Source organism: Gossypium hirsutum, chromosome A02 (assembly GCF_007990345.1).
Source record: "Gossypium hirsutum isolate 1008001.06 chromosome A02, Gossypium_hirsutum_v2.1, whole genome shotgun sequence".
In the NCBI taxonomy this organism is placed as follows: domain Eukaryota; kingdom Viridiplantae; phylum Streptophyta; class Magnoliopsida; order Malvales; family Malvaceae; genus Gossypium; species Gossypium hirsutum.
In genome coordinates, this window is record NC_053425.1 from 37,065,041 (window position 1) to 37,079,536 (window position 14,496).

Genomic DNA, 14,496 nt, shown 5'->3' on the forward strand with positions numbered 1-14,496 from the left:
AGGGACGATATGCATGTGTTTGAGAAGTTTTAATTTTGGGTGCAATTAGGTGACCCGATTTAGTGTGTTTGTGAATGTGTAAGCCCGGTAATGCTTCTAACCTTGTCCCGGCATTGGGTACAGGTGAGGGGTGTTACATATAGTGCCGCCAAAGTAGCTCGTGGATCATCGCCTTACATCGGAAAAGCCAGTCACACTATCCTTGAAGCATTTGGTGTAGCTAGTTTTATCATTTTGATTATGGCATGTATAGGAACTAGAGTTTATGTAATGGTCGCATTGTTTTGGGCTAAACAAATGGCTTGTCATAGCTCTTCAGTCATTTTGTATAATGCCATGGATGGTGGCTAATATGTGTTATTGATAAATGCAAATGATGATGATCTCATAGATGAGTAAATCGCATGACTAATCAAGTTCTTATTAGATTGTTAAAGTGTAATGTGGTTGTATTAGATATCTTGTTGTGGTTGAATTGGCTTTGTGTTGCCCTGTGAATTAGTGGTATGTATTGTTTTATAGGTAGGTGTAAGTAAGAGTCACAAAAAGGCTTGGTAGATAGCCTATTTTTGTCCACACGGCTAGACATATGGGCGTGTGCCGAGGCTATGTGTGACACACAATCAGCCTCATGGGCGTGTTGTTCGACCGTGTGTCCCCTGCTCCTCAAATTTTCTAGTCAGCATGCATGGTAGTAAACACACGAGCAGAGACACGGCCGTGTGGAGGTCACAGCCTTTGGCCACGGGTGTGTGCCTTGGCCGTGTGCCTTTAATTTGTTACTAACGTCAAAAAACAAAATGTCAAGGTTTTTACATACTGGTTTCAACACAAGCGTGTCATGGCTGTGTGGGGAACACGGGCTGTAGACACGAGCGTGTGCTCGGCTGTGTGAAAACCCTTGTTGGTTAAAATTTGGTATTTAATTCACAAGGCTCGGGGTACGGGCGTGTCCCCGTATGCTTAGGCTGTGTGAACCACATGGGCCTTTACCACGGCCAGGTCAAAATGGCCACACGAGCATGTCATCTTTCCACATGGGCGTGTGCCCCTATCTTAAGTTACATTCTTTTCAATTTCTTTAAAGATGTTTGGTTTAATCCCGGATGGTTTCCCAAGGATGATTTGGTCGTTGTAGGCCCTTATTGAGAATTTTTAGATTAAGAGCGAGAAGTTTTAAATTTGATCTAGTTTTATAACTTGAAAATGATCGTATGCATACGTTTAGGTCAGGTAATGCCTCGTGCCCAGTCCCGGCCTCAGACTCTAATAAGGGGTGTTAAATTTAGTGGTATCAGAGCTATGATTTAGTCGATTCTAGGACTAACCTAGTGTGAGTACGAGTCTAGCTATACATGCCATAATTGTATATTGATAGTGTGACGACTCATGATGAAATAAATTGTGTTTTTATATATAGTAGATGGATCTTGATGTGGCTACGACGGATGATATGGAAAGTAATGCGCTGGCTCCCGCTGAAGGGACCGTGCCGGTAGACAGTGGGCCCTAAAAATGAGTCAGGGCGAAGGGGCTAGAGAAGCTTACCTCTACATGATGGATGCATGGTACTCAGAGTTTATTCGTGAGAATCTGAATACTCCACCTCCCCCACCTCCCCCAATTCCTCAACCCATTCATATAGCTCTTCAAGGAGCAGAAATGGATAGAAGAGACAAACCTCTAGTGGATAAAATTAGAAAGCACGGGGCCAAGGAATTTCGGGCAAACATAGATGATGACCCAGAGATAGCAGAGTTTTCGTTGGAGAATACCATTAGGGTCTTTAATGAGCTATCATGCACACCTGAGGAGTGCATGAAGTATGTAGTGTCACTCTTGCGAGACTCGGCCTACCAATGGTGGAATACTTTTATGTCGGTCATACCGAGAGAGCAGATAACGTGAGAATTCTTTCAGGTAGAGTTTCGAAAGAAGTACATTAGCCAATGGTTCATCGACCAAAAGAGGAAAGAATTGCTCGAACTGAAGCAAGGCCGTATGACTGTGACGGAGTATGAAAGCGAGTTTGTGAGACTTAGCAAGTATGCACGGGAGTGCGCATCCACAGATGCCACGATGTGTAAAAGGTTTAAAGATAGGTTGAACGAAGACATCCGTCTATTGGTTGGCATTTTAGAGTTGAAGGAGTTTGTAGTACTTGTTGAGAGAGCTTGCAAGGCTGACGAATTGGCCAAAGAGAAGAGAAAACCTGACATCCAGTCTCGTGACTCAAAGAAAAGACAGATGGGGAAATCACCCCAGACTTCATCTAAGAGATCGATAGATTTTCCTGCTCGATCACATGCGTCAGTACGATTGTCGAGCAAAAAAAGAGCAAACAACATGTAGTGTCTAAAGCTTAAACCACCTCTATTGCATGTGTTGGTAGTGCCCAACCAAATAGGACAGAATGTTCATCAGTACGGTAGGCGTGATTTCAATGAGTGCCGAGGTAATGAAAGAGGCTGCTTTAAATATGGGTCGTTGGACCATTTTATTCGTAGCTGTCCCGAGATGGTCGAGAAAGATAAGGATCAAAGTGTGAGATCGAGTAACGCTCCTTCAAGGGGTAGATCACATAAGAATCTAAAAAGTGGGGTTAGCAGTAGAGGTGTGCCTAGAGATGCTGTTGTGAGGTCTGAGGGTAGAGCGCCTACAAGGACTTATGCTATACGTGCTCGCGATGAGGCAGAGTCTCCCGATGTGATTACGGGTACCTTTTCTATCCATGATATATCTGTCGTTGCCTTGATTGACTCGGGGCCTGCCCATTCCTATATTTGTATGAAATTGATACCCCGTATGAATGTGATAGTCGAGTCCACTGAATTTGTGGTAAAAGTGTCCAACCTTTTAGGCAAATATGTGTTGGTTGACCGAGTGTATAAAAATTGTCTCTTGATGATTAGGGGTCATTGTTTTCCGGCTAACTTAATGTTATTGCCGTTTAATGAATTTGATGTAATCCTTGGGATGAATTCATTAACTTCTCATGGTGTTGTAGTGGACTGTGGAGGAAAATTTATCGAGTCGAAATGTGGGAGCGAGGATGTTTTTCGGTTTGAAACGATGAATTAGACAATTCACCTGTAGTAATATCGTCTGTGACTGCGGAGAGATATTTGAGAAAAGGGTGCGAAGCTTTCCTCGCCTTTGTGTTGAATACTCAAACATCTGAATTGAAGATCGAGTCAGTACTAGTGGTATGTGAGTTCTCAGATGTGTTTCTGAAGGAATTACCCAGATTGCCTCCGGTGAGGAAAGTTGAATTTGGAATTGAATTAGTCTCTGGCACAGCACCCATCTTGACTGCTCTGTATAGGATGGCTCCGACGGAGTTAAAGGAGTTGAAAGTCCAACTACAAAAGTTAACGGATAAAGGCTTTGCGAGACCGAGATTTTCTCCACGGGGTGCTTCGGTACTTTTTGTGAAAAAGAAAGACGAGTTGATGAGGTTATGTATAGATTAAACAACTTAACAAGGTGACTGTAAAAAACAAGTATCCCTTTCCAAGGATAGACAATCTGTTTGACCAATTGAAAGGAGCCACCATGTTTTCCAAGGTAGACTTGAGGTCTGGTTATTACCAGCTCAGAGTAAAGGAACAAGATGTACTGAAAACCGCATTTAGGACAAGATATGGGTACTATGAGTTCCTTGTCATGCCCTTCAGTTTCACAAGTGCCCCTGCGGTATTATGGATTTGATGAACTGCATTTTTAGCTGTATTTGGATAAGTTTGTGGTGGTATTTATCAATGATATATTGATTTATTATCGAGATGCGAGTGAACACGCGGAGCACTTGAGAACTATTTTGCAAACCTTGAGGGATAAGCAGTTGTATGCCAAGTTTAGTAAAAGTGAGTTTTGGCTCCGAGAGGTCAGATTCTTAGGACACTTCGTGTTAGGTGATGGAATTAGAGTTGACCCTAGTAGGACATTGACCATTCTTGAGTGGAAATTGTCGAGAAATGTGTCAGGGATTAGAAGTGTTTTGGGCCTAGCAGGCTACTACAGACGGTTTGTTAAAGGGTTCTCCATGATAGCTACTCCGATGACTAGGCAGTTAGAAAAAGAGGTCAAGTTCGAGTGGAATGATGAGTGCTAACAGAGTTTTGAGACATTAAAGGCTTTATTGATTGAAGCCCCAGTTTTAGTGCAGTCAGAACCGGGAAAAGAGTTTGTAGTGTATATCGACACTTCCTTGAATGGATTGGGGTGCATACTCATGCAAGAAGGTAAGGTCATAGCTTATGCTTCGAGACAACTGAAGCCACATGAGAAAAACTACCCGGCGCATGATTTAGAGTTGGCTGCCATCGTGTTCACGTTGAAAAGTTGGAGGCATCATTTGTATGGCGAGAAATGCCAAGTGTTCTCCGACCATAAAAGCCTCGAGTATTGGATGACTCAGAAGGAGTTGAACCTATGACAACAGAGATGGTTGGAGTTGATCAAAGACTATGAGTTGATAATCAACTACCACCCAGGAAAGGAAAATGTAGTCACCGACACACTGAGTAGAAAGTCATTATTCGCCTTGAGGCCATGAACACTCAGTTGTATATGGCCAATGATGGTTCGGTTCTAGCAGAACTAAGAGTTAGACCGATGTTCTCTCAAGAGATCTATGAAGCTCAAAAGGGTCATAAGGAATTGCAAGGCAAGGTGACTCAGATCAAGAGAGATTGTGAATTAGACTTTCAGATTGGTACTGATGGGTGTATAATGTTCAAAGATAGGGTTTGTGTACCCAAGGACGATGAACTTATTCAGAGGATTCTACGAGAAGCACATAGTGGTTGCTTGTCTATCCATTCGAATAGTGTGAAATGTATAATTTGTTTCTAAGTGTCTAATTTGTCAACAAATGAAGGCTGAACACCAAGTACCTTCAGGTTTACTTCAACCCGTAATAGTTCCCGACTGGAAATGGGATCGTGTAACTGTGGATTTTGTGTCAGGGTTGCCTTTGACACCAAGGAAAAAGGATTCCGTTTTGGTTGTTAATGATAGGCTTACCAAGTCGGCACATTTTATACCAGTGCGTACTGACTTTTCCGTTGAAAATTTGGCTAAATTGTATGTTTCTGAGGTCGTGAGACTTCATGGAGTACCCTTTTCGATTATTTCGGATAGAGATCTGAGATTTACCTCGCAATTTTGTAAAAAGCTACAAGAGGTATTGAGAACAAAATTGAATTTTAGCACGGTATTTCACCCTCAATCTAATGGTCAATCAGAAAGAGTGATTTAGACATTAGAAGACATGTTGCGATGTTGTGTTCTCGAGTTTCAAGGCAGTTGGGAAAAGTACTTACTGTTGGTAGAGTTTGCCTACAATAATAGTTATCAGTGAAGTTTGAAAATGGCGCCTTATGAGGTTTATATGGACGAAAGTGTCGGACGCCCTTATATTGGACCGAACTTAGAGAAAATTAGATTCACGGGGTTGATTTAGTCAAAGAAACTGAAGAGAAAGTTAAGGTGATCTGTGACTGTTTAATGGTCGCTTCAGATAGACAAAAATCCTATGCAGATTTGAAATGAAATGAAATTGAGTTTCAAGTCAGTGATAGGGTGTTTTTGAAAGTATCCTCGTGGAGGAAAATCCTTAGATTCGGTAGAAAAGGCAACCTGAGCCCTCGTTTTATAGGACCTTATGAGATTACAGAGAGAGTAGGGCCTGTTGCCTACCGATTGGCCTTGTCCTCAGAGTTGGAAAAGATTCATGACGTGTTTCATGTGTCAATGTTACGTCGATATAGATCGGATCCTTCACATGTGATCGCGCCAACTACGGTTGAGATTCAGCCGAACATGACTTATGGCGAAGTGCCGGTTAAGATTTTGGCTCGAGAGATTAAACAATTGAGGAATAAGAGTATAGCACTTGTGAAAGTTTTGTGGCATAGACATGGAGTCGAGGAAGCCACATGGGCACCCGAGGAGACCATGAGAGATCAATACCCGAAGTAAGATTTTCGGGGATAAAAATCCCTAAGGGGGAGAATTGTAACAGCCCGATTTTGGGCTTAGGCAGAATAGTGGTTTTGAGACCATAAATCTGAAGTCAAGAAATTATTTTTATTATGATTTTGGTGTCATAGTATGATTATATGAGTGTATGAAAATTTTGGTGAATTAATTTTAGCGTTGTGAGCTTAATTGCGAAAAAGGACTAAATTGCATAAAGGGAAAAAGTTGTGATTTTCTAGAAAAATGTGTTAAATAGCTAGAGAGCCATAGTTGGAGGTCTTTAAAGTGCAATTAGACCCTTAAAAGAAGCTTGGTCGGCCATAGGGACAAGATTTGACCAAATTGTCAAGGTTAGGTGGGTGTTGGTGACTTAATTGATAAAATAAACAAAATAAAGAGAAAAGCTATCATATTTTTTTATCACCTTTTTCTCCACCGAAAATACCAACAAATTAAGGCTTTTGGAAGCTTGAAACTTTCAGCCACTTATTCCTCTCTCAAGTAAGTGATTTAGATAGTTATTTTTGATGATTTTGGTACTTTTGGAACCCTTGTAGCCTAACTAATGAGGGGACTATTTTCCAAAATGGTTGAGAGTCTAGGGTTTTTCCATGAAAGCATATATGTTGTTAACCGAAATTTTATGGAAGAATGTGAGTTATAGTTGTGAAATAAACAACTTTTGTGAAAGAACTTCTCATGAAAACCTTAATAGGACCATTTTGTAAAGATTGTAAAATGGATAGTAATGTGGTGAAATAATGAAAATTTTGGGTTGCTATATGATTAAAAGGGTTCGACTAGGTTTAAGGCATGAAGAAATTCAATAAAAATCGATTTTTGAGCCTAGGGGTAAAATGGTGATTTTGTCAAAGTCTAGGAGCAAAATGGTCATTTTGCCAAAAATATGAATTTTGATTGTCTAAATTTATTTAGTGATTAAATGAGTGAATTTGTATTATATTAGATCAAGAAATACAAAATCCAAACCTGAACCGGGGGAAAGCCAAACAAATAGATTAAATCGACTAGTCACCTACATTTTGTAATTCGAGGTAAGTTGTATGTTAATAATGCAACTATATTTTTATGATTTATGATTGAATTGATATTGCATAAATTGTTTTGATTGTGAATATGAGTATGCATGTTAAGAGATTAATGTAATAAAGACTCCCGGTTGAACATTAGGAATAGAATTGGATATTCATGCCATGACATTGGGTGATATGTGTGCTAGTGTAAGACATGTCTGGCACATGCATCAGCCACATTATGAGAGCCAGTGTAAGACATGTCTGGGACATGCAACGGCCTCGAGATATACAAGCCAGTGTAAGACATGTCTGGGACATGTGTCGGCATTAAGACGAGAGCTAGTGTAAGACATGTCTGGGACATGCATCAGCCTCGAGATATATAAGCTGGTGTAAGACCTGTCTAGGACATGGTGTCAGCTTGTTGTGTGCCAGTGTAAGACCTGTCTGGGACATGGCATTGACACCGATAGATGAGAGCCATTGTAAGACCTGTCTGGGACACGACATCAGCCTCGATATACAAAAGTCAGTGTAAGACCTATCTGGGACGTGGCATCGATTTTGATGTGTTAGCCAGTGTAAGACCACGTTTGGGACATGGCAAGACCATGTCTAGGACATGGCAAGACCATGTCTGGGACATGGCGTCGGCACCTTGTCCCATGTTTGGGGCTATTGAATATCCTATAGTATTCCAAATGGTTCAAAGGGAGATTTATCGTATTTATCAAAATGAGAGAACTTATGACCATGTGTTGAGTGGTATAGGTACCTAAATGAGAATTACGACATACGAGCTTCATTTACGTTGTATGTTTAGTAAATGAGGAAAGTGAGTAAGTTATGCATATGACTACTTGTGTATTTTACACGAATTATGAAATGTGAATTCAAACCAATGTTGTATGATTCGTGAGAAACAAATATGAGAAATTAGTGTTTATGAATCCTTATTTCATGGGAAAATTGAGATATGTTGGGAGTACGATACCTTATGGTAGCCTATAGTTACTCACTATTTGCATGGGACTTTGTAACATCCCGAAATAGGGCCTAGTCGAAACAGTGGTTTAGGGACCACAAATTCGATGTTGAAATATTTATTTTATGATTATTATGAGGTCTAGAATATGAGATATGCATGTGTTAAAGTTTCATGAAGAAATTCTATGAGTAAGGTGTCTAATTGGAAAATGAGGACCAAATTGAATAAAGTGAAAAACTTGGATTCTAGAAGCAATTTGCTCAATTCTTGAGTTTTTGGACAAAAATGGGCGTGTATGGATAAAATTCGAAAGAAAGGGCTTAAGGGCATGTTGGTCATTTGGCTAATTAACGAAATAAAATGTGAAAATAAGCCAAAAATCAGCTCATCTTCTCCACCTTGCTACCAAAATTTGAGAGCCACCATAGCTAGGGTTTCTTCACTTTTCAAGCTCAATAGTAAGTGCTCCCAAGCCCCGTTTTTAATGTTCTTCGTATTTTTGAAATCCCGGTAACTTACTCTCTCCATTTCTACCCATATTTTGATTTAGGGTTCATGTCTGTAAAGTGACCTATGTGTGACATGTTTATTCTTTGATGATTTATGGAGGAATACGAAATTTGGATGTGTGTTAAACATTTTTTCTAGGTGATTTTCATGAAAAACCCATAAAAGGACCATTTTGCAAAAGGTGTAAAATATGTGGTAGAAATGTGAAAAAATGGAAAAATGTGGGCTGCCATAAGAGAAAAGAACATTCGGCTAGGCTTGGGTAATATAGAAAATTCATGCATTTCATCATACGAGCTTAGGGACTAAATCGTAAATAATGTGAAAGGTTAGGGGCAAAACGATCATTTTGTTCGGGGGTGAAATTTAGACTCGAAAAGAATAATGTGAGATATTAATGATTCATTTTATTATTATAGACCCCGAGGAACAAATTCTGGAGGTCGATCGAGAAAAATGAAAGGTTTCAGAATAACCGAGACACAAAATCGAAATGGATACCAGGTAAGTTTGAATAACTTTAAGTAAACTATTAATATGCCTAATTACATGTATTATGAATGTATGATAATTGGTTATAATGATGGCATGAAAATCTATGAAATGTGTTAATAATAATGAAATGGTAATAAATGTCCCGGTTGAAGTCAAAAAGGGAAATTCGATGGATAATCCATGGCTTACATGACTTGAGATCCTGCATGTGTTGCAGAAAAGGATTTAGCCCAAGCGGGTAATCTGTTGATCTCGAATATAGGAAGGATCTAGCCCCGGCTGGTGTTCCTTGAGTGATCGAGCCTCCCGAAGAATATGTGTGCATTGTGGCTTTAGCCCGGACGGGTAATCCGACTAGGGTCTAAATTTAGCCTGGACTGGTAATTCAGATTCAAGCTCATTACTGGTGTTTGTCGCTACAAGGGATTTAGTCTGGACTGGTAATCCCGACATCACCCTATGAGTTTACACTACGGGGGATTTAGCATGGACTGGTAATCCCGCCTTATGATGTGAGGTTCGCGGGAGTGTGCACTTGAGATGGTCGCTCTTATGACTTGACAGTAAATGGATAATCCATCGAGATTTCTGAGAAACTGAACGGGATCAACATGAGATATGAAAATGAAAATGTTGAATGATGAGATCATCTAAGACAAATTACATGGTGTATTGTTATGGAACTAACTTGTCGGTTTGAGTGCATGTGATAGGGAAACTATTTAATGCTTGTTGGTTTTATTGCCTAATATGGATACAATGTAATTAATCGATAAGTTTACTTTCCAATTATTCGGACTTACTAAGCATGTAAATGCTTACCCCTCTCTTTTCTCTGTCTTACAGAGCTCATGGAGTCGCGAAGTTTGGGAGACGGTTGGAAAGTCAACACACTATCATCTTGTCTAGCTTTGGTATATAGATACTCTTATTTTGTTCAATAGCATGTATAGGGCTTTTGTTATTTTGTTATATATGTCAATTGATTAGCCAATATGAAGGCTTATAAAAGTATACATATTCACTTGTATATGGCCATGGAAATTGGCTCATTTTGGTGTAGGTTATGACCTACCAAATTGTGCATGTTATGTTCCAATGTTCTTGTGATGATTAAATATGGTGTGATACAATTAGTCATATATAATATGACCAAATCACATAGGATGGTTAGGCCACAGTTTGGCAATGAGTTAAGATAACGAGCAAAGGTTAATTGAGTTACAAGTCCTGGAAATCCTTAATATAAAGGTGATAACCTAGTATGTATAAAAACTGATGAGATGAGGTTTACATGCAATGAAGCATATTAAAGTCATTTAAGAGTATAATTAGACCATGTCAAGTGTTATTGAAAACTATAAGTGGATATGCATATTAGAGGGTGACCAAAAGCTTGGAAAATAGCCTAACAAGGTCCACACGGGTGGACACACGGGCGTGTGTCTAGGCTGTGTGTGACACACGGACCACCCCATGGGCGTGTGAAATGTCCGTATGTCCCCTGCATCTAAAAATATTAAGTCATAATGCATGGTAGTAAACATATGGGTAGAGACACGATCGTGTGTCTCAACTGTGTGGAGGGTACAGCCTAGCACACGGTCGTGTGTTTTGGCCGTGTGCCCCTAAATGCATGCTGATGTCATAAACAAAATGCTCAATTTTTTGGACACGAGCAACCACACGGGCGTGTCTAGGCCGTGTAAAGGACACGGGCTAGGGACACGGGCGTGTGAAAACCCCTATAGGTTCAAAATAGAAAATAAATTCAATTACTTCCACACGGCTCGGGGATACGGGCGTGTCTGAAAGCACACGAGCGTGTGAATTGCCTTTACACGGGCATGTGAGGCTTAACTTAGAAAATTTTTCAAGAACTTTCTCAGGTCGTCGGTTTAGTCTTGGACAATTCTCAATGTATGTTTTGGGCCCCGTAGGCCCATAATAGGGACACTATGATGTTGTTTGATAGGGTTCAAATTGGAACGAAATTTTATAACCTGTATTTCTCAAAAATGTTCGAGTACATGTCTGGTAACGCCTCGTACTTGGACCCGGTCTTAGGTATGGTTAAGGGGTGTTACATTTAGTGGTATCAGCACTACGATTTAGTCGGTTCTAGGACTACCATAGAGTGTATCGAGTTTAGTTATACATGCCATTATACGAACGTTGATAGTGTGATATCTTCTAACTATTTAATTGTCTTTGGATATAGTAAATATCTTCCAATCAAGCGCAAGATGAGTCTGAGGGAGTCGAGAGCCATGCTCTAGCTTCCGTACAACGACCTGTTTCTAGTAGTAGTAGAAGGCCTATGTCTGAAGGCCGGGAAGAGGCCAGAGCCGCTTTCTTTGACATGATGGATGAATGGTTTGGGGATTATTTGAGGAATCGCCCTAATATACCACGACCTTCCCCGCCCCTTAACCGACCTGATGAGGAAGTGCCATGAGGTATGGTACCTGTAAGAGTTGGTAAAGCCTCGGTGGACAAGCTTAGAAAGTATGCTGCTGAAGAATTTAGAGCTAAGATTGATGATGGTGCTGAACGAGCCGAGTTCTGGCTCGAGAATACTACACGAGCATTGATGAATTATCGTGCACACCTGAGGAGTGTTTAAAGTGTGATGTATCTCTCCTAAAGGATACTGCATGCCACTGGTGGAAGACCGTATCTTCAGTGGTACCAAAGGAAAACATTACTTGGGAATTTTTTCAAGTGGAGTTTAAGAAGAAATACATCAGTTAAAGGTTCTTAGACTTAAAGCGAAAGGAGTTCCTGGAACTCAAACAAGGAAATAATACTGTAGCGGAATACGAAAGGGAGTTTGTAAGGCTAAGTCAGTATGCAACTAAATGGGTTCAAACAGAGTCAGAAATGTGTAAACGCTTCGAGGAAGGTCAGAATGAGGAAATTAAGCTATTGATTGGGATTCTTGAGATACGAGAGTTTGCTGCATTAGCTGATTGGGCCAAGAAGGCCGAGGAACTCGATAATGAAAGGAGGTAAGCTAAGAGAGAAGCTTGAGTTGCGAGCAAGAGGTCCAGCGGTAAGACGCTCTCATTTCTCACAAAGAAATCAAGGAGCCAACATGAACGCTCCACTTTATCGGTACGATATTCGGGTAGAGCGAGAGGCTCCAAAAGATGTAATCAGAAGTCTTCCTCCCCGATGGTGACTAGTGTGGGGAGTGTAGATGACCAAAAGCCGAAGTGTAAAAGCTACAATAAATTTCACTTTGGAGAGTGTCGGATGAAGAGTAGTGCGTGCTATAGATGTGGTTTTCTTGACCACTTCCTCAAAGACTGCCCAGAGCGAACCGATAAAGAGGTGGAAGTACCCTCTAAATCGAGTGCTCCTATTTCACGAGGTAGACCTCCGAGATATCCTGGAAGTGCTAGTGGCAGTCGAGCTATGGCCAAAGACACTACAAAATCAGAGGCTTGAGCCCTGGCAGGAACGTATGCAATACGCGCTCGAGGAAGCCTCTCCTTTTGATGTTATCACAGGTACGTTTTCTCTATTAAATACTTGTGTTGTTGCCTTAATTGATCCGGGGTCGATGGATTCATATATTTGCATTAGATTGGTGTCTAGCATGAATATATACATTGAACCTATGAAATTTATAATCAGAGTGTCGAACCCATTAGGCAAGTCAGTCCTGATTGATAAAGTTTGTAAGAATTGTCCTTTGACGATTCAGGGTCATTGCTTTTCGGCTAACCTTATGTTATTGCCATTTGATGAGTTTGATGTAATACTTGGTATGGATTGGTTAGCCCTGCATGATGTAATTGTAAACTGTGGTACTAAGTATATTGAACCGAAGTGCCCAGATGGTTAGATTCTATGGGTTGATTCAAGAGAGTTGGATACTCTGCCGGTTGTAATTACATCAATAGCTGCTCAAAGACATATGAGAAAGGGGCACGAAGCCTACCTTGCTTTTGTATTGAATACTAAGGAAACGGAGTTGAAGAATGAGTCCGTACTAATAGTATGTGAATATCCAGACGTGTTCCCGGAAGAATTACCCTGACTACCTCCTAATAGAGAGATAGTGTTTGGTATTGAACTAGTGCCAGGAATAGCTCCTATTTCTATTGCTCCGTACAGGATGGCACCAATCGAGTTGAAAGAGTTTAAAGCACAGTTGCAAGAAGTGACAGATAAATATTTTGCAAGGCCGAGCTTTTCGCCTTGGGGTGCTCCCGTATTGTTTGTAAAGAAGGATGGTTCGATGAGGCTATGCATAGATTATCGGCAACTGAACAAGGTGACTATTAAGAATAAGTATCCTTTGCCAAGGATTGATGATTTGTTAGACCAGTTGAGGGTAGCCACTGTATTCTCTAAGATAGACCTGAGATCCCACAACTATCAGTTGCGAGTTAAGGAATTGGATGATCTTAAAACATCTTTCAGAATGAGGTATGGTCACTATGAATTCCTTGTCATGCCATTTGGGTGAACGAATGCACCGGCCATATTTATGGACCTAATGAATAGGATATTTTGGCCATACCTGGACAAGTTCGTCATCGTGTTCAATGACGACATTTTGATTTATTCCAAGGATGAGATAGAGCATGCGAAGCATCTGAGAACTGTGTGGCAGACTTTACGAGAAAAACAATTGTATGCTAAATTTAGCAATAGTGAATTTTAGCTCCAAGAAGTAGGGTTCTTAGGTCATATTGTTTCGAGTGATGGCATCCGAGTTGATCCAAGTAAGATCTCTGCCGTCGTTGAACGGAAACCACCTAAAAATGTAACCGTGGTTAGAAGCTTTTTGGGCTTAGCTGGTTACTACCGAAGATTTGTGAAAGGATTCTCTATGATATCAACTCCAATGACGAGGTTGCTACAGAAAGACATTAAGTTTGAATGGACAGAAAAGTGTTAGCAGAGTTTCGAAAAGTTGAAGACATTGTTGACTGAAGCCCCAGTTCTACTATTGCCTGAGTCAGGAAAATAGTTTGTGGTTTACAACGATGCGTCCTTAAATGGACTAGGTTGTGTACTTATTCAAGATGGTAAGCTGATAGCCTACGCTTCGCGTCAGTTGAAGCCACACAAGAAGAATTATCCGACGCACGACTTAGAGCTTGCCGCTATTGTTTTTTCCTTGGAAATCTGGAGGCATTACTTATATACTAAGACTTGCCGTAAATTCATAGACCTCAAGAGTTTGAAGTATTTGATGACTCAAAGAAGAATTGAATCTGAGACAACAGGGATGGTTAGAACTAATTAAAGATTACGAGCTGATCATCGATTATCACCTGGGAAAGTCGAATGTGGTCGCCGATGCGTTAAGCAGAAAATCTTTGTTTGCACTAAGGGCCATGGACGCTCGATTGGCGTTATTTAATTATGGTTCGGTTTTCGTAAAGCTAAGGGATAGACATACATTTCTTCATGAAATTTATGATGCTCAGACTAATGATAGTGTCCTGCAAGCTAAAAGAG

At 40.5% G+C, this 14,496-nt stretch overlaps 1 protein-coding gene across 1 annotated transcript; it reads left to right on the forward strand.

The window, feature by feature from the left end:
* The first annotated feature begins 1,515 nt into the window (after positions 1-1,515).
* On the forward strand, positions 1,516-5,528 carry LOC107952195 (uncharacterized). Its single transcript, XM_016887474.1, has 8 exons — positions 1,516-1,827; positions 1,921-2,119; positions 2,393-2,677; positions 3,082-3,422; positions 3,568-3,696; positions 4,567-4,807; positions 4,905-5,088; positions 5,525-5,528. The coding sequence occupies exons 1-8, from the start codon at positions 1,516-1,518 to the stop codon at positions 5,526-5,528; spliced, it is 1,695 nt and encodes a 564-aa protein (XP_016742963.1).
* The last annotated feature ends 8,968 nt before the right edge of the window (positions 5,529-14,496 follow it).

Excerpts from the sequence above, each read along its gene's own strand:
- LOC107952195 (XM_016887474.1), top strand. The coding sequence starts at position 1,516 with ATGAGTCAGGGCGAAGGGGCTAGAGAAGCTTACCTCTACATGATGGAT. Across the intron at positions 2,678-3,081 it reads TACAAGGACTTATGCTATAC|ACAATTCACCTGTAGTAATA; the intron begins GTGCTCGCGATG and ends ACGATGAATTAG. Across the intron at positions 4,808-4,904 it reads TCTACGAGAAGCACATAGTG|GTTTACTTCAACCCGTAATA; the intron begins GTTGCTTGTCTA and ends AAGTACCTTCAG.